The sequence below is a fragment of the Haliotis rubra genome, unplaced genomic scaffold (genome assembly GCF_003918875.1).
Source record: "Haliotis rubra isolate DU_JTF1 unplaced genomic scaffold, ASM391887v1 Scf546, whole genome shotgun sequence".
NCBI lineage: Eukaryota > Metazoa > Mollusca > Gastropoda > Lepetellida > Haliotidae > Haliotis > Haliotis rubra.
In genome coordinates, this window is record NW_025767242.1 from 200009 (window position 1) to 220780 (window position 20772).

The 20772-nt window shown below is 42.5% G+C and overlaps 1 protein-coding gene across 1 annotated transcript in view; it reads right to left on the reverse strand.

The window, feature by feature from the left end:
• Positions 1-20772, reverse strand: part of LOC124253603 (huntingtin-like) — a 69842-nt gene that overhangs the window by 34584 nt on the left and 14486 nt on the right. Inside the window, 22 exon segments of the mRNA XM_046687408.1 lie at positions 171-293; positions 1158-1274; positions 1651-1761; positions 1764-1792; positions 5652-5800; positions 6575-6792; positions 7551-7626; positions 8233-8453; positions 9225-9410; positions 9891-10006; positions 10469-10533; positions 10535-10669; positions 10898-11033; positions 12838-12971; positions 13940-14100; positions 14822-15083; positions 16449-16549; positions 16758-16859; positions 17668-17864; positions 18885-18936; positions 18938-19050; positions 19739-20458. Coding sequence (XP_046543364.1) covers positions 171-293; positions 1158-1274; positions 1651-1761; positions 1764-1792; positions 5652-5800; positions 6575-6792; positions 7551-7626; positions 8233-8453; positions 9225-9410; positions 9891-10006; positions 10469-10533; positions 10535-10669; positions 10898-11033; positions 12838-12971; positions 13940-14100; positions 14822-15083; positions 16449-16549; positions 16758-16859; positions 17668-17864; positions 18885-18936; positions 18938-19050; positions 19739-20458 — 3524 coding nt within the window.

Genomic DNA, 20772 nt, shown 5'->3' on the forward strand with positions numbered 1-20772 from the left:
AGGCAAACAAGTAGCTCATAGAATGTGTACTGACCAATGGTGTCACAACATTACACATGTTACACCTTCGAACCATTTGGTCCTTCACAACTCTGCGAGGCACTAGGTGCCTATTATGTTCTGGAATACCAACACGTTTCAGCGTTTCAAGTACTTGACTCTGTACTTACAATGTCCCCTGGGGATCCCAGCAGCCCCTTCAGTAGGATGTCAACCGGTCTGAAGACGCTGGGAGCCACTGACTCGAACAATCGGTGCAGGACGTCCAGCGAAGACTGGCGGTCAATGTTGATCTGGAACCACATCAGAAAGTTGTCTCAACATATTTACTGTATTATACGTGCAACTCATCTAATAATTACTGGGAGTCACCAAGGTTGTCTTGAAGTTAATACAACTTAAAAGATCCTCTGGAAAATGCACACATAGATTGTTTTAAGTTGTCTTAACCATTCCCCAAGTGATAATACCACTGAAATCAGCAGTCAGCTAAATAACAGCCATATCATCACAGTACCATAAGTTAATAACCTGGGTCCCCATCCACAAACGGTTCGTAGCACTCCAACATTCATAAGTCTATGTTAAACTATTGGATCACAGGTCACAACTCTTTGTGGATCGGGACCCAGGCCTGGATCAGACAACGTCGTGTTGATAGCATGAGAAACAATCACCATCACAGTCTGACGGCACTCTGACGACTCCAGAGTTCTGGACAAATATATTGGATCCCCCTCCCCAAAACCTAGAAAGACTGACTGACTGAGTTTGGTTTTACGCCGCTTTTAGCAATATTCCAGCAACATCACGGTGGGGAACACCAGAAATGGGCTTCACACATTGTACCCTTGTGGGGATTCGAACCGGGTCTTCGGCGTGACGACCAACGCTTTAACCAGTAGGCTACCCCACAGCCCCAAACCTAGAAAGAATCTCTATGGGACCTATCCTTGTATTGTATCATGAAAGATGATATAGAACATAGCATTCTGACATAGACTATAATTAATCACTGTCGGCTTTATCATTATGACAAACATGATTTACAGATTATCACTAGCAACTGTAAAGTATGAGGTATGAAATAGAGGCATTGCTGTGTTGTTGACCATACATCATGTCATCGATTTCTCCCGGAAGAACTAGTGAATCACCTGTTGTTTTCCTAGAGCTGGCAGCACAGTATCGATGACTTGCCGAGACAACCTCTTCCACTTGTCTTCACTCTCCCTGTGGCACTGTTGGAGAACTATCACAAACATCTCCAGAGCCTGTACCAGCAAATACAAACGTTGAATAAACCTTGCCAAGTATGGCATCATGACACAAATCAAAGATCCAAGTTGAGAAAAATACATCAAAATATTCATACCATTTCTGCAGGGAAAGTGGAGATTGTATTAATATCAATATTCAAGCAATATCACAGCGGGGGTAGACATTGTACCCATGGGGGCAGTCAACCCAGGTCTTCAACATGGCAAGCTAACACTTTAACCACTAGGCTACCCCACCACCCCGATTGACTAAGATGCCTCGTCCAACAGGCATACTTGGCTGAGGACCATCCTAACCTGAAATCCCCACGGGGTATAACAGGCTGGATGAGATACTGGTATATCGCATGTAATCTGACGTATTTATTACCTGGTAGTAGTTGATCAGGCGCAGCAACATGGACACCACCACCTCCCTCTGTGTCTCCAGCTCCTTCCCTACATCCGACTTGCTGTTGCCACGGAGCAGGAACAGGTCGTCCATTACACCACACAGCGCAGGGCCGGAATTGCTGCAACACACATTCCCAAACCTCACGTACATACTGTGTAGTCATGGCACATCAATCACAACTATTATTCAAAATAGCGTATTTAAGGACACCATCTTCTTTAATGATAAAGAAGTTGATAGTAATAAATTATTTCCCTTATGTGCATAACTTCTAAACGCGATTCAAAAACTTGCTGCTCTTATCTGTTTGTTCCCTTGTTGTTTGTGCTGACTGTGTTCGACACAACAATCCTCACTGTTTTAGTACTATAGTCAAGACTGACTGACTGTGTTTGACACAACAATCCTCACTGTTTTAGTACTATAGTCAAGACTGACTGACTGTGTTTGACACAACAATCCTCACTGTTTTAGTACTATAGTCAAGACTGACTGACTGTGTTTGACACAACAATCCTCACTGTTTTAGTACTATAGTCAAGACTGACTGACTGTGTTCGACACAACAATCCTTACTGTTTTAGTACTATAGTCAAGACTGACTGACTGTGTTTGACACAACAATCCTTACTGTTTTAGTACTATAGTCAAGACTGACTGACTGTGTTCGACACAACAATCCTTACTGTTTTAGTACTATAGTCAAGACTGACTGACTGACTGTGTTTGACACAACAATCCTCACTGTTTTAGTACTATAGTCAAGACTGACTGACTGTGTTTGACACAACAATCCTCACTGTTTTAGTACTATAGTCAAGACTGACTGACTGTGTTTGACACAACAATCCTCACTGTTTTAGTACTATAGTCAAGACTGACTGACTGTGTTTGACACAACAATCCTCACTGTTTTAGTACTATAGTCAAGACTGACTGACTGTGTTCATAAGACTGACACAACAATCCTCACTGTTTTAGTACTATAGTCAAGACTGACTGACTGTGTTTGACACAACAATCCTCACTGTTTTAGTACTATAGTCAAGACTGACTGACTGTGTTTGACACAACAATCCTCACTGTTTTAGTACAACTATAGTCAAGAGACTGTGACTGACTGTGTTTGACACTGAAACAATCCTCACTGTTTTAGTACTATAGTCAAGACTGACTGACTGTGTTTGACACAACAATCCTCACTGTTTTAGTACTATAGTCAAGAGACTGACTGACTGTGTTTGACACAACAATCCTCACTGTTTTAGAATTACTATAGTCAAGTCAAGACTGACTGACTGTGTTTGACACAACAATCCTCACTGTTTTAGTACTATAGTCAAGACTGACTGACTGTGTTTGACACAACAATCCTCACTGTTTTAGTACTATAGTCAAGACTGACTGACTGTGTTTGACACAACAATCCTCACTGTTTTAGTACTATAGTCAAGACTGACTGACTGTGTTTGACACAACAATCCTCACTGTTTTAGTACTATAGTCAAGACTGACTGACTGTGTTTGACACAACAATCCTCACTGTTTTAGTACTATAGTCAAGACTGACTGACTGTGTTTGACACAACAATCCTCACTGTTTTAGTACTATAGTCAAGACTGACTGACTGTTTTGACACAACAATCCTCACTGTTTTAGTACTATAGTCAAGACTGACTGACTGTGTTTGACACAACAATCCTCACTGTTTTAGTACTATAGTCAAGACTGACTGACTCAACAAACTGTTTTAGACTATAGTCAAACTGAATCCACAACAACTCACTGTTTTAGTACTATAGTCAAGACTGACTGACTGTGTTTGACACAACAATCCTCACTGTTTTAGTACTATAGTCAAGACTGACTGACTGTGTTTGACACAACAATCCTCACTGTTTTAGTACTATAGTCAAGACTGACTGACTGTGTTTGACACAACAATCCTCACTGTTTTAGTACTATAGTCAAGACTGACTGACTGTGTTTGACACAACAATCCTCACTGTTTTAGTACTATAGTCAAGACTGACTGACTGTGTTTGACACAACAATCCTCACTGTTTTAGTACTATAGTCAAGACTGACTGACTGTGTTTGACACAACAATCCTCACTGTTTTAGTACTATAGTCAAGACTGACTGACTGTGTTCGACACAATAATCCTCACTGTTTTAGTACTATAGTCAAGACTGACTGACTGTGTTTGACACAACAATCCTCACTGTTTTAGTACTATAGTCAAGACTGACTGACTGTGTTTGACACAACAATCCTCATTGTTTTAGTACTATAGTCAAGACTGACTGTGTTTGACACAACAATCCTCACTGTTTTAGTACTATAGTCAAGACTGACTGACTGTGTTTGACACAACAATCCTCACTGTTTTAGTACTATAGTCAAGACTGACTGACTGTGTTTGACACAACAATCCTCATTGTTTTAGTACTATAGTCAAGACTGACTGACTGTGTTTGACACAACAATCCTCACTGTTTTAGTACTATAGTCAAGACTGACTGACTGTGTTTGACACAACAATCCTCACTGTTTTAGTACTATAGTCAAGACTGACTGACTGTGTTTGACACAACAATCCTCATTGTTTTAGTACTATAGTCAAGACTGACTGACTGTGTTTGACACAACAATCCTCACTGTTTTAGTACTATAGTCAAGACTGACTGACTGTGTTTGACACAACAATCCTCATTGTTTTAGTACTATAGTCAAGACTGACTGTGTTTGACACAACAATCCTCACTGTTTTAGTACTATAGTCAAGACTGACTGACTGTGTTTGACACAACAATCCTCACTGTTTTAGTACTATAGTCAAGACTGACTGACTGTGTTTGACACAACAATCCTCACTGTTTTAGTACTATAGTCAAGACTGACTGACTGTGTTTGACACAACAATCCTCACTGTTTTAGTACTATAGTCAAGACTGACTGACTGTGTTCGACACAACAATCCTCACTGTTTTAGTACTATAGTCAAGACTGACTGACTGTGTTTGACACAACAATCCTCACTGTTTTAGTACTATAGTCAAGACTGACTGACTGTGTTTGACACAACAATCCTCACTGTTTTAGTACTATAGTCAAGACTGACTGACTGTGTTTGACACAACAATCCTCACTGTTTTAGTACTATAGTCAAGACTGACTGACTGTGTTTGACACAACAATCCTCACTGTTTTAGTACTATAGTCAAGACTGACTGACTGAGTTTGGTTTTACGCCGCTTTTACCAATATTCCAGCAACATCACGGCGGGGGACAGCATAAATGGGCTTCACACATTGTGCCCATGTGGGGATTTGAACCCAGGTCTTCGGTGTGACGAGCCAACGCTTTAACCATTAGGCTACCCCACCGCCCCTATATAGTCAAGACTTGGCCACACAAACCAGGTAATACATATTGAGATTATGAGTAATGATCTATGCTATCTGGGTGCAATGAGATGGAATCAATTCCCCCTTAAGTGTATTAATCTAATGGCCTTAGAGTACTACCTTAAACATGTTAGAGGTGTTGGTCCAAGATACAATAGTGAGCTAATATAGTATTACCATCCAGTGTCAACATCACTGGGAATTAACAATCAGCTCCTAATGTTCCCTCAAATTCAAACACAATCCTGGATACTCTTTTTACTTTGGAACCAAATTCCTACCAACATGAAGAAAGCAAAAGGCATCAATGCATTCAAAGGATTGTGAGAACACTTCTTCCTATAATGTGTACACAACTCTTGAGCTCCAAGCTCATCTTCAGTTATCCTGGATATTTTACTGAAGAAGATCCAATCAGAATACTTTCATTCCTTAACTCCATATATCATCATTGTCTAACTATAACGCAAACACCATGTTGCTCATCGCAGCTGAAATTGCCAGAGACTATCATTTACACCCCTGTCTTCATGCTGTACATATATACATGAACGTGGGACCAACCATGAGTTGTGGGCTGCAATCCGCTGGCCATGATGCCGTCACATCTGTGTATGATGCGGGGCATGTCGATGATGGACTTGCTGTGGAAACGCTCGTACGACAACATCACAAGGAACTGGAATATGTGGGGCACCAGCATCTCAGAGTTCCTTGAATACAGAGGTAGAAGCGTCAGATGAATGATCAGTAGCAATCTTGGAAAACACAAACAAGTCTGTACTGCATCACTCCATCAAATGCTTGTCAAGTGACCCTGTCAGCATGGTTAGCACTTAGAGTTACAGAAAGAAGAATCTCACTGCTTTGTAGTCAGGTTTTGAAAAGAATTTTTAAGAAGAATGAGTGAGTTCCATGCCACAGTGAGTTAATGAGGGTTTACTGAAATCTGACCATGGCAAACCAGGATTCGATTCCACCATCACAAGTTTCTGGCAAGCCCAAGAGACACAATTCAGTACAGTTATTGTAGTGCCTTAGACAACTGGGTCCTCATGCCACAATGACTGACTGACTGACTGAGTTTGGTTTTATTCCAGCAACATCACGGCGGGGGACACCAGAAATGGGCTTCACACATTGTGATGGCTCTGCTCCACCTTACTGCCCTGGGATTTGAACCACTACACCTTTGGCGTGACGAGCCAACGCTTTAACCATTAGGCTACCCCACCGCCCCTCATGCCACAATGAACAATACTCATGGTCGTGGCCATAGGTTCTAACTAAAACACTGCCAGGTTGCATGATCAAAGGTCAATGGCATACAATTATTTGGATAACATAGTCTGCACTCAAAACAAATTTGGGTATTCTACAAGAATCCCAAAGGACAGCGCATATTTTACAGAGATGCTGGAAAAATCTGACATGAAAATAAAACGTTCAAACCAAGAATATTCTGGAAAGCAAAGTGTCTATCGCACCTGATCTGACCCTCCTCAATGAACTCAAACTGTTTTAGAACAAAACCAATGAAGATCTGGTCTGAGTCAAGGAGACAGTAGTTGACTCTGAGTTGCACCAGCTGGGCTAGAAGGTCAAGAACTTGGCGCTGGAGTTCCAGTGAGCTTGTTACAGTGTACTGCTTCAAGGATTTGATGACCAACGGTTCAAACAGGCGGATGTAGGATGCTATTGCGGACTGAAACACAAGAAAATATAAAAAGAACTTCAGGATGACTATAAATCTGGAATGAGTCGAGTGAGTACTGGTTTTACGCCACTTTTAGCAATATTCTAGCAATATCATGGTGGGTGACACCAGAAATGGGCATCACAGATTGTACCCATGTGGGGAATCAAACTCAGGTCTTCATTGTGATGAGTGGACACTGTAACTACTAGGCCACCATATGGCCCCTAGGTCTGGAATGAAGTACTTTTGGTACAAACATATACAAAAGGGACTCACAGTGCATCAAATTTAGCTAAACCTGTAGAGGTTTCCAACTCTTTGAAGAGAGTTGTCCTTGGGGTACATATATGCATTTTCTGCAGCTGAAAATGTCATGTGACAGTTGTATCAATGTTTTAATAAAAATATTGTACAATAAATAAGAATCTTTTTTATTTATTATACAGCCCCCACCACGTCGAGTTACCTCCCTGCTACGCATGCGCAGCCAACCAGGTAAGCACCTAGGCCCATATCATCATTCCTTCTGCTGTCACTCAAGCGTTCACACGTGTTCCGAGTTCATAGCTGAATTACTTCTATTGTGAAAGAATGTCTGAGACTCCAACAACTGTATGTATGGTCTATATTTCTCTATGAAAAAGAATGGCAGCAAACACAAAAGTTACCATCTCATGGTATACTTCTCTAAATGACATATCGTTATATCTGACCATTATTTATACCATGATGGTGAGTGGATGTTGTTGAAGACATTGCTATACCTTATCGACTTTGCTACCAGGCTTTAGGATAGCTGGAGTTTTCCTCTCCACTCTCTTCCTCAACCACGTTAGTGAACTGCAACAAAACAGCAACACATGCCATGAAACCAGAAATGGGTGTCCAAATGATATCCATACAGGAAATCAAGTCCAGGTCTTTGTATTGATGAATGAACACTTTAAGCAGATACAGCTAAATGTGTGACAAAATCCCAAGAGATGAAAACAGTTGGTTTGTATTTTTATCGCTTGACAAAAGTTTACAATAAACCAGCCTAATAACTACTCTCCTCGGCATTACCTCACCTTTACCAAAACAAACCGTAAAATACAAGTATGTGTCTCTCCTCTTTGAAGACTTCATTGAAAATACTGACTGACTGAGTTTGGTTTTACGCCGCTTTTAGCAATATTCCAGCAACATCACGGCGGGGAACACCAGAAATGGGCTTCACACATTGTACCCATGTGGGGATTCGAACCCGGTCTTCGGCGTGACAAGCCAACACTTTAACCACTAGGCTACCCCACCGCCCCCATTGAATATACAAATAGTGCTGATGAGTATAGGTATGGTGAGTGATGCCATGGATTTGATCAGTCTATTATTACACTGGAGAAACACAACTCTGGCACATCAAATCACAATGCTGGTTAGCGTAAGAAAGCGTTTATGGCTGACCTCTGCGACTCCTCCTGGTCTGTCTGGTTGGCTGCTCGGAGGAAGGCCCCAGCGAAGGAGTGGGTCATGAGTGAGTAGGGCTGGTTGAGACAACACTGGTAGATGCCTGGCTTCAGGCCTGTCATTACCCTCATGGACTTGCCAGGCTTGCGGCTATGGAACACACTCTGCTGGGGCTCCCACTGGTTGGCAAGGTTGGTGCCAAACAGAGCCTTCAACAGCTGCAAGTTCAAACAACAACAGTCTTTAGTGATTATCTGTTTATGTTGGATTGGCAGCATTGTTGACATTGTTGTTGTGGTAATCAATATTCTAGCTCTTATACAAATCAGGGGTGGAAATAACCTTAAATTGCTAGTGTACTACGGCACAGTGGCACATGTAAAATCACTTGCCCTGATAATTTTTCCACTATACCGGCCGTTTTCTTGTTGATTTTTTACATAAACAACATAATTAACGTTGGAAAGTCAACTGGACACCGGTACAGTGTAATATTCAAATTTGCTTGCCCAACAGAAAAAAACACTGGACTCGGACGTCGGGCAATGGGTTATTTCCACCCCTGCAAATACCAGTAATTATGTCTGACTAGTATGTTCACATACTGTAAACCAAGTCACTCACACCAACCTACTAACTGTACAAAGAATTTAACCAAACCTGTAGAGGTTTTCAATTCTTTGAAGAGAGTCGTCCTTGGGGTACATATATGCATTTTCTGCAGCTGAAAATGTCCTGTGACAGTTGTATCAATGTTTTAATAAAAATATTGTACAATAAATAAAGTCTTTTTTATCTATTGTACGGCCCCCACCCTGTGGAGTTACCTCCCGCTACGCATGCGTAGCGAACCATGTAAGCACCTAGGCCCGTATCATCATTCCTTCTGCTGAATAAATCAGTGAACAGAATTGCGGGGAGGCGGGCGGCCCTACCCCAAGGACGATCTCTATGAAAAAGAATAGTCTTAATGACCCAGGCTACATTACCTGCTGGACACACAATACTGTGAAAGTTGGTTCCATGGTCATAGTGCTCTTGAGGTAGCCCAGGAACTCCTCGGCATACTTCCCAATGTCGAACAGTGTGGCGATCTCCAGGATCTGGGAGAAGACAGCCAGTGTCACCTTCAGCAGGTTACAGAACTTGTCAGAGCTGTTCAGGTCCAGGGAGATCTGGGGACGGTCAGACATTAGTGGTATAGCTGGCTGACTGGCAGGTGGTATACATACAGACAAACATTGTGGAATTTAAGAAAACATTTTCAGCAAACTGACAGGAAACATAGAAGGAATGTTGTCAGAGTTTGAATCCTTATTTACATCATACCTAGGCTACTTATCAAGAATCACAATCCACTATGTTCTTATTATATGCAATATGGAGAAATACTTACCTTACACACATGGACAGTCCAAGCTAATTTCATTAAGAACACACTCTCTGAGCCGGAACACTCAAATTTCATCTCACACCTAATGATGAGATAATGAGTCAATTTAACACACAGTACTCTTAATGCCTAGTAAAATAAGAAAGTGGAGTACAGTCTCCCATTTATGACTTTCCTATGAGGTAGTTAACAATTTGAGTAAAGACACATTACACCCTATGAACGGTATTCATGCTATACAGAGTTGCCTCCCCTGACTCACCTTGTAGTTAGAGTAGGCTCCCTTGAGCATCTCATACACCTTCATATACTGTGGTAGGCTGTAGAACATTCCCAGTCCATCCTTCTTGCTCTTCTCCTTCTCAGGTTCCTTCTGGTCTGTGTTCAGGAAAGACTTTATTGTTAAACCTTGCAACACTGATTACCTATTTGAAAACTCGAAATACACTGTGATAACATCCTAGTTTGCATACAGTGAAACCGTCAGCATTGACAATTTTAATGTCAGTAGGGACAAGTTCGTTTTTTCATTTATCAGGGAGATAAAATGTTTCATTTTGGTGATGCATTTCAAATGGATTTCAGTATATAGTGAGTAAGTGAGTGAGTTGGGTCTTACGCCGCTTTTAGCAATATTCCAGCAATATCACGACAGGGGACACCAGAAATGGGCTTCACACATTCTACCCATGGGGAATCGAACACAGGCCTTCAACATGACGAGGGAACGCTTTAACCACTAGGCTACCCACCAAGCCTATTTCAGAATACTACTCAAGTGTCACAATATGTATTGATGTGTGAGGTAGGCATCTTGTGATGCCCCTGATATACACCAACCTTTCTGAGGTGTTTTCTTGTCAGCCTTGGCATCACCCGCCTGCCCTGCCCCTGCTCCAGCCCTGTGACTCCTTGTCTCCCTTCACCTTCCGCTTGACTGGGCTGAGGGAGGGGGCATTGGGTAGGGAGGGGAGGGAGGGCTTCATCTGTGGGGGACCTGGCACTTGCTCATCTATCACATGGGCACAGGCGTTCAGCACCCTGTCAAGGACAATTAGAGAATCTGATTTGGACAAGGGGCTTGGTAATCAAAGAAAGACCACCCTACAACAAACAGACTGGTAACAAAATCTCATAGAATAACAAATCTATATATGCTGGTTTGTATTAGACAGTTGTGCATGTTTGAGTGAGTGCATTTAAGTATGGGCATTTTTACAACCTCACAATCTGTATAATGGGGCAGTGGTTATGAGAGGTATTACTCACCTGGCCACATGGCTGAGAAGTTGTTCTATCATAGGAACCAGCAGCCTGTCACTGACTGATGCCCACTTGCCCTCATCCCCCGACCCTGCCAGGCTTGCCGTCTCGTCAGATCCGCGGAATGTCTTAAAGGCAGAGCCTGATGTGGTGGAAATGGAACCAAAAGGAATGAACTTCTAGATGGGAGTTTGGATGCAACCAGCAATGTCCAAGAATAGGTGTAACAATCTAACAATGGGTGTCCAGGAATAGGGGTAACAATATAACAATGGGTGTCCAAGAATAGGTGTAACAATCTAACCATGGGTGTCCAGGAAAATGGATAACAATCTATCCATGGGTGTCCAGGAATAGAGACAACAATCTATCCATGGGTGTCCAGGAATAGGGGTAACATTCTAACAATGGGTGTCCAAGAATAGGTGTAACAATCTAACAATGGGTGTCCAGGAATAGAGACAACAATCTAACCATGGGTGTCCAGGAATAGAGACAACAATCTAATCATGGGTGTCCAGGAATAGGGTAACAATCTAACCATGGGTGTCCAGGAATAGGGGTAACAATCTATCCATGGGTGTCAGGAATAGGGATAACAATCTAACCATGGGTGTCCAGGAATAGGGACAACAATCTAACAATGGGTGTCCAGGAATAGGGACAACAATCTATCCATGGCCATCCAGGAATTGGGGTAACAATCTATCCATGGGTGTCCAGGAATAGGGTAACAATCTATCATGGGTGTCCATGAAAAGGGTAACAATCTATCCATGGGTGTCCAGGAATAGGGGTAACAATCCATCTATGGGTGTCCAGGAACAGGGTAACAATCTATCATGGGTGTCCAGGAACAGGGTAACAATCTATCAATGGGTGTCCAGGAATAGGGGTAACAATCTATCTATTGGTGTCCAGGAATTGGGGTAACAATCTAACAATGGGTGTCCAGGAATAGGGTAACAATCTATCATGGGTGTCCATGAAAAGGGTAACAATCTATCCATGGGTGTCCAGGAATAGGGGTAACAATCCATCAATGGGTGTCCAGGAACAGGGTAACAATCTATCCATGGGTGTCCAGGAATAGGGGTAACAATCTATCCATGGGTGTCCAGGAATAGGGTAACAATCCATCTATGGGTGTCCAGGAATAGGGTAACAATCTATCCATGGGTGTCCAGGAATAGGGTAACAATCTATCCATGGGTGTCCAGGAATAGGGTAACAATCTACCCATGGGTGTCCAGGAATAGGGTAACAATCTATCCATGGGTGTGCAGGAATAGGGTAACAATGGGTGTCCAGTAATAGGGAAACAATCTATCCATGGGTGTCAAAGGATTGGGGCAACATTCTATCCATAGGTAACCAGGAATAGGGTAACAATCTATCCATGGGTGTCCATGAATAGGGATTACAATCTACTCATGGGTGTCCAGGAATATGGTAACAATCTACCCATGGGTGTCCAGGAATAGGGTAACAATCTACCCATGGGTGTCCAGGAATAGGGTAACAATCTATCCATGGGTGTCCAGGAATAGGGATAACAATCTATCCATGGGTGTCCAGGAATAGGGTAACAATCTATCCAGGGTGTCCAGGAATAGGGTAACAATCTATCCATGGGTGTCCAGGAATAGGGTAACAATCTATCCATGGGTGTCCAGGAATAGGGTAAGAATCTATCCATGGGTGTCCAGGAATAGGGTAACAATCTATCCATGGGTGTCCAGGAATAGGGTAACAATCTATCCATGGGTGTCCAGGAATAGGGTAACAATCTATATAGGGTAACAATCTATCCATGTGTGTCCAGGAATAGGGGTAACAATCTATCTATTGGTGTCCAGGAATAGGGGTAAAACTCTATCCATGTGTATCACATAATTACTATTGGGATTCAACCCAAACCCACAAGGAGGACGGCTACTGTTTACCTGCTAGGAGGTTCCCTGCCAGCTGAATGAGATCCTGATGTGTGGAGAGGTCGAGGGCTGCGGGTGACGATAACAGCAGGGCCAGGATAACAGGCAGGGGACCACCCCCAGACCCCGATGTCAACTCCTCTAGGCTGAAAGTACTGAACAGTCAACATACAGCGTCCACACTTAGTCAACTAAAAACCTGACAGCCAGGTACAACAGAAACCCACAACACAACCAGAACTGACACCAAACAGAACAACATAAAACAAGCCAAACTTTTAGCCATATTCCAGCAATATCATGGCAGGGGTCACCAGAAATGGGTATCTTTTAAGAGTATGTGACTAACATTATCACTGTAGTACACATCTCAATACAGATAACCTTTCATTATAGACTTGGTACAATATATTTCTAGGAAATAGTTGTCCATATAATATGACAACTTTGAACATCAGTGTGTTTGTGTCGGTAAAAACTGTATAACATCAGCCTGTAAATAACAAAGTATGGATCTGACAATCCAGTGTTAGTTATGATGATCAACAATTCACACTGTCAGGGTAACAACGGTACAAGAATCTGTATCGAAACGTCGCACTCACGAATAAAAAGAAGTTGTTATCCATAAAGTTTGTTCTATACTGTCAGGGTAGACTGAAACGCCATCAACCAAATTACCAGCCTTGCATCTGATCCATCAAGATGCTAATTGATACAAGCATGGGTGTATTTATGGACCAATGTCCAGAGGGCTTCAATCAAGTAGCCTCTGATGACTAGCAATGACCTTCTAGGGACACATTCTACGCCATGCAACTGTGAATTTATGTTAAAATGACTACACAAAATGAAACATTTTTGTTTAGTCACCATTTGAAATCCTTCTCAACAACCTATCTGGGGCTACTGTCATGAAGCAACCTTTACTAAGATTTAACTCCCATTCCTTAACACCTTAGTGACACTAAGGCTAAGGAGGACCCCGCCATTAAATGCTTTGTGATTTGAGTCCCAGCCATTAAAAGTTTGTTAAGTTTGTTGTAACCTGTCCTTGACTTCCAACAGTATTTCAGGACGAACATAACACTGACAAATACCTCCATACACATACCTGGAGGAGCTCAGCGAGAGGCTTGGAGGCCTCTTCATGTTAATTCTATTTGAGCTATCTTTGGGAATTAGCGGTGTCGCCGGGCCACATCCCCAGGATGAGGCGTAGCAGGACACGAGGTACTCCTCCGACAGCAGACACATAGCATGACAACATCCACTCTGGAAAAGCACATGAAACAGTTGATAATGATATGATTAAGTTACAGTGTTGTTGCATGTAATATGTTACAACAATAAATATATTTTGGAACATGTTAACTATTCCTGTTCAGTATTGTTAAATGAGAGTTCAGTGACTGTAAATGTTGCCCTATCACTGTCAATGTTGGCAACAGTGAAAAGTTGGACACACACTATCAAATGTTGGCCATCGACTGTCAAGTCTTGGACAGTCACTGGCAGTGTTGGTCACCGTCAAATATTTGGCCACTCACTCTCCAATCTTAATCATCAACTATCAGGTGTTTGGTCACTGTCAAATGTTTGACCACTGAGGTAAAGGTTTTGTCAGTCACTGTCCGACATCTGGCCACGAACTATCTAATGTTTTATTTACTATCAAAAGATTGGCCAATCACTATCAGAATTTTGACCAGTAACAGAAACACATTCAATTGTTTCACCACTCAGTCAAATGTTTGGCCTGTAATTGCTAAATGTTTTTCAACTAACTGTCAAAATTCTGACAACCAAGTCAGATTTTCGACCACAAACTATAGTATATTTGGCCACTCACTGTCAAATCTTGGACCATTAAGTGTAACACGTTCAGCTACAGACTGTCAAATGAGTCAGTCATTGTAAAATGTTCTGCCACTAACTTCAAAGGTTTGACCTCTGTCAGATGTTGGACCATCAACTACTATCTTTGACCACTCACTGTCAAATGTTTGGTTTGTGCTGTGTGCAGCTGCTGCAGGAGAAATTGGACCACCCTAGACAGACTGCTCTCTAGGTGGGGCTTGATGGTGAACGTGGGTGAGAAGTGGTATGGGGGGATCAGCCCCTGTACGAGGGGTGGAGGCTCCTCTGCCCACTCGGACATCAGGGGATACATCAAACCATCTGTCAGATCTCTGGCAATAGCTGTCACCGGGTCTTGTTGGCAGTTGTCAACAGCAAAGAAGAGTTTGGGAACAAGCCTGGCAGTGAAAAAAACATTAAAATAAAAATACAAAATCAGCTTGCTTTCAAAATAATCACATGACCATAGATTAAGTTCTTATCTTCCAGGTTGATCTTGAGTGGCGGGGTAGCCCAGTGGCTAAAGCATTCACTCGTCTCGATGAAGGCCCAGGTATGATTCCCCATATGGTCACAGTGTGTGAAGCCCATTTTTTATGTCCCCTACCATGATATTGCTGGCACATCTGCTGAATTCAGAGGGGGTGGGGGTGTGCAGGTTCCCCAGAGTGTTCCAAACACGTTTGTCCCAGGGTTCCGAGGATTGGGGTGCACCCTCCCCAAACGAAAATCCTGTATCCGCGCTTGCACATTGCTAATAGTGGTGAAAAACCAAACTCACTCACTCCCTCTCACACTCACTCAAGGTTGATCTTAACCCTTGATAATGCGTTGACTGAATAGTTGACAATTCAAGCCATGTAATGCATGTGTTTAAATAATTAAGTCTGGACCAGACAATAGTGACTAACATTGACACAATCCACACTGTCTGGGGACATTGAACTGACTGACTGACTGAGTGTGGTTTACGCCGCTTTTAGCAATATTCCAGCAACATCACGGCTGGGGACACCAGAAATGGGCTTCACACATTGTACCCATGTGGGGATTCGAACCCAGGTGGGGCGGTGGGGTAGCCTAGTGGTTAAAGCGTTGGCTCGTCACGCCGAAGACCCGGGTTCGAATCCCCACATGGGTAAATTGTGTGAAGCCCATTTCTGGTGTCCCCTGCCATGATGTTGCTGGAATATTGCTAAAAGCGGCATAAAACTAAACTCAGTCAGTCAGTCAGTCAGTCAGTCGAACCCAGGTCTTCGGCGTGATGAGCCAACGCTTTAACCACTAGGCTACCCCACCGCCCGGGGACATTGAAACATCATTAACCAATGTCCATAGTACCTTGCTCATCAGCAGACCCATCTGGTCCCTTCTCCATCAAAACTAGAACCACCACAGGGTTCCTCAAATATGATTAATGATTGTGAAAACATTTGTCTGTTTTGTTTGTATTCTTACATCACACAGCAATAGTATAGTAATACAACAAGGCATGTAAATATTCAAATCTAGATCAGACAACCCAGTTATCAATCCAGTTATCAATATATTGTTTTCACGCTTTTAGCAATATTCCAGCAATATCACGGTGGGGACACACCAGAAATGGGCTCCTTATGGGATTCGAACCCGGTCTTCGGGTAGAGCCAACAACCAAGTCACCAAGTATTGGTTTTTAAGGATCTAACCGCAATCCTAAACAGGGATTTACTATCAGCTAATATTGATAAGTATGGCAGTTGATCTCGTTGGTAACTGTTTACCTGAGCAATGTTCTTGATGCTGCATGCCTGACTCGGCCATCTTCATCTCCCAGCAGTGGAATGATCACATGACTCAAATAGTGGTCCTGTAAATTCAGTCTCTGAGGACAGAACATATTAATTAGACTGTAACTCTCCATTAACAACACATCCATAATGTATGTAACCCCATTTTGTCACACTGGGTTCACATGACTGAAGGTAGTTGGCAAAATGCAATTTATTTTCATCAATTTGTAATCCCTTTTCCTATCAAAAGTATAGGAAAACAACCAAAGGTGTGATGTGAGATATGACTGAGGCACTAACCCCGAGGAAGTTATGGCTGCCCTTCTTGTGATCCTTGCAGAGAGTGCCCAGGTAGCATACCACCTTGAAGTTGATACTGCCCAGTAGTTCAAGCAGCTCCACCTGAATGATAGAACAATACACTTACAACAGGACACTACACTTACAACAGGACACTACACTTACAACAGGACACTACACTTACAACAGGACACTACACTTACAATAGGACACTACACTTACAACAGGACACTACACTTACAACAGGACACTACACATACAAGAGGGCACTTACACCAGTCTACATTACAGGACACTTACACTTACAACAGGACACTACACATTACAAATGTGACACATATATATCAGGGCACGACCAGTGAGGACACTACAATTACAACAGGACACTACACTTACAACAGGACACAACACACATACAAGACGGCACTACAATTACAACAGGACACTACACTTGACCAGGACAATACGGCCTGTTAACATGTAAGTGCATACCTTGACCAACCAGTCTGGCCATTATCCAATGTGAACATATATATCTTGACCAGTGAATACGGCCTGTTAACATGTAAGTGCATACCTTGACCAACCAGTCTACATTACATGGACACATATATCTTGACCAGTGAAGCCTGTTAACATGTAAGTGCATACCTTGACCAACCAGTCTGGACATTACAATGTGAACATATACTTGAACACCTGACACTTCCATCTGGCCATTAACAACTTGACAGTGAACTACACTTACAACAGGACACTACACTTGACCAGTGAATACGGACTGTTAACATGTAAGTGCATACCTTGACAACCAGTCTTGCATACCTTGACCAACCAGTCTGGGCATTATCAAATGTGAACATATATATCTTGACCAGTGAATACGGCCTGTTAACATGTAAGTGCATACCTTGACCAGCCAATACGGGTTGTTCTTGACATCCAGGAGATCCAGCATGACACTGATCCCAACCTTGCCATGGCAGCTCTCCAGGAGGTTGGACAGACACATCTGTAGGGCGATCAGTGTCAGTCGGATAGCCACAGATGACTGGTCATACATGATGTGTACTAAGGTCTCCATCAGGTGTTCCAGTGACAGCTCACCTGCACATACACCATCACATACACTGCCAGGGTTAATAACAACTTGGCCTTATATAATGGATTTTTCATCACTTAATGAATATTTGTTGTTTTCTTGCTAATCACATGCAAAACTGTAATATCCCAGTAACTTATAAAAGACAACTTAATGATAAAAGCCAACCATTATCTGAGTATTTACAATGTCTTTGTGACACAACACACCTTGTATTAGCATGAATAAACACTGCTGCCCAAGAAATGTGTGTTGTGCGAAAACGTATAATCTGATGATACATGCAATGAACTGTTTCATTGGAAAATTTTAAAACTTGTTCAGCAACACTACCACTTAATATTCCCATTCCCATATTTAGAGCAAGCATACTTCCAAGGGAGCTGAGAATGCAATTCACACACACTTATCACTTCAAATGTTTTGTCCAAGCGTGACTGTGGCATAAAACAATGAACAAACAAACAGTTATATCATGGATTGGATTGGAGACACAGAATTGTGAGTGAGTGAGTATGGTTTTACACTGCTTTGAGCAATATTCCAGCAATATCACGGACACCAGAAATGGGCTTCACACACAGAGATGCCAACCCTGAATCTAAGGAAATCGGAGTCATGAGTGGCTAAAGCCAGGCCTGACCACCAAAAGTGCGAGTTGGGGGTGAGCGTGTGGTCGGCTCTGCCATTTTGTTTCATTTTCATAAGGACTATGACATGCATTCGGAAAAACTTTGTGAAACTTCATCGTCAATAACACGCAATATACAGAATCGACACCCAAAGGATCACACGCTAAGCTTCCGAATGCTTTTACCAGTGTTCACTCAAATAAATCAGTTTTTAAAGAGAAATCGGAGAGCAGATTTTTAATTTGAAAATCGGAGTGGTTGGCACCTCTGCCCACATTGTACCCATGTGGGGAATCGAACCCAGGTCTTCAGTGTGACGAGCAGATGCTTTTACCACTAGGCTACCCCACCGTAGAACTGTGAGTGTGAGGCTACAGTTGCTGGAATACTGACCTATGTCAGCTGGGGAATGTTTCTTGAGCCACTTCTTGAAGTCCCCCTCTCCCTTCTGTAAGCACAGCCTTGATGAGGCTTCCGATCACCATGGCAGTTGTTCCCTTGAGCTGGGGGTCAGGGTGACTGGCATACAGGATGACTTCCCTGATGTGTTGATTACCACCTGAACAAAAGTGTTCATTTGTCACATATTTACTGCCACATGAACTAAACAATAAGAGTGAGTGAGTGAATTTAGTTTTACGCTGCTTTTAGAAACATTTCAGCAAAATCTCAGTGAGGGACACCAGAAATGGGCTTCACACATTGTACCCATGTGGGGAATCGATCCGTGTTTTCAGCGTGCTTTAACCAGTAGGCTATCCCACCGCCCCATAAACAATAAGAGCTCAAAATTATAGTCTCTTACATGTGTAAGAAACCCATTGTATTTTTGTGAGATCACTTTTGATTGCCAGGATCCGGTTGTATCATTGCTTCATTAACTAATGTCAACATTAAACTCTAATGATACATTAAATCTTTAATGCATCATTAGTTAATGGCAACATTAAAAACGGTTGTATCAAACACTTATTAGCGTATCATTATCTAATGACGTCCTAATGTAAACATTTTCATTAAATTCGGGGATTCCACTAAATATTTCCCACAATTCAGCGACGTAAACACGTAAGCATTACTCTCGGTCGTCCGTCAAAATGGCATCTTTACGGCTAAACCTCGGAACAAAAACAAACATTTCGACTGCTGTGAAGAAACACATCTAAATAATTCTGAAAAGTCGCCGATAAACCTAGAATCGGTTGGGATGTTTTGGAAAATACATGAACATGAAAAATAATACTCACTCTCCAGATCACGGGGAAACAGCTTGTAGAGGAAGATCTTTGGGCAGAGAGATAATGCTGAAGCAACACAGCTGAGAGCCAGTGACTTGAGGCTCACTCGGGCAACTTTATCTGGAAGAAGGCCCCCTTCACTTCCATTCAACAAGAACCCTCGGCACAATAAGCGAACACAGTATAGCAGCGGAAGCTCCTCATCTAACAGTGAACCGATATCATTGACCGCATCCTCTCTCATTCCTGGAGGTACTGGACTGGGAAGGGGAGATGACCTATCCGGGGTATCTGAGCCCCCTAGGAGGTCATACTCTGGGTTTCCATTCAAGTCCTGACTCACACCTTTCCTCAAAGATGGCCTTCGTTTGGGGCTCAGACTCTTGATGCTTAGAAGAGTTTCAACACTACTGCTGTGTGATAATGTGGAACGTTCAGACTTTTCTTCATTTAAATCCCCTATTTCAACATTGGAATAGTCATTATCTGTTGTCACAACCACAGTTGCGTCTGATCCTGCCATCAAGTCTGTCAGATCAGATTCAGATTTGCCCTCTCGTCTCGAATCAGCCGACAGCCTCCGCATATTAAGACCTTCAACTGATCCTGGGTCAAGGTCAGATACAAAAGCAAAAGTACCAGATGATGATGCCGTCTGCCCTGTCACATCAGAGCCTTCTTCTTCCTCCAGACCAGTGTCATCAGAGATGGTTGGCAGCTCCGCTGAACCTGGTAAAAGTAAAGAATCTTTCATCCTTCCAAGAAGGTATTCAAACAGTTGTTTTACAGAAGTTTCCAGAAATAAAAGTAAATACAGACTGGAACTCGGGGACTGGGTAGGGGGTGAGGAGGAGGGAGTGAGCTAAGGCTTCAGTGTGATGAGGATAGGCCCTAGTATATCTTGACAAGAATTTGGGTGGGGACTATATGCTTATACCAGTCTCTGGCCAGGTGTAATACTTAACTACATTCATATAAGTTATAACCCAATACCTGTAAAGATTTTGGTTAGAATTTGTCTTCCGCAAACCATGGTTGTTGTA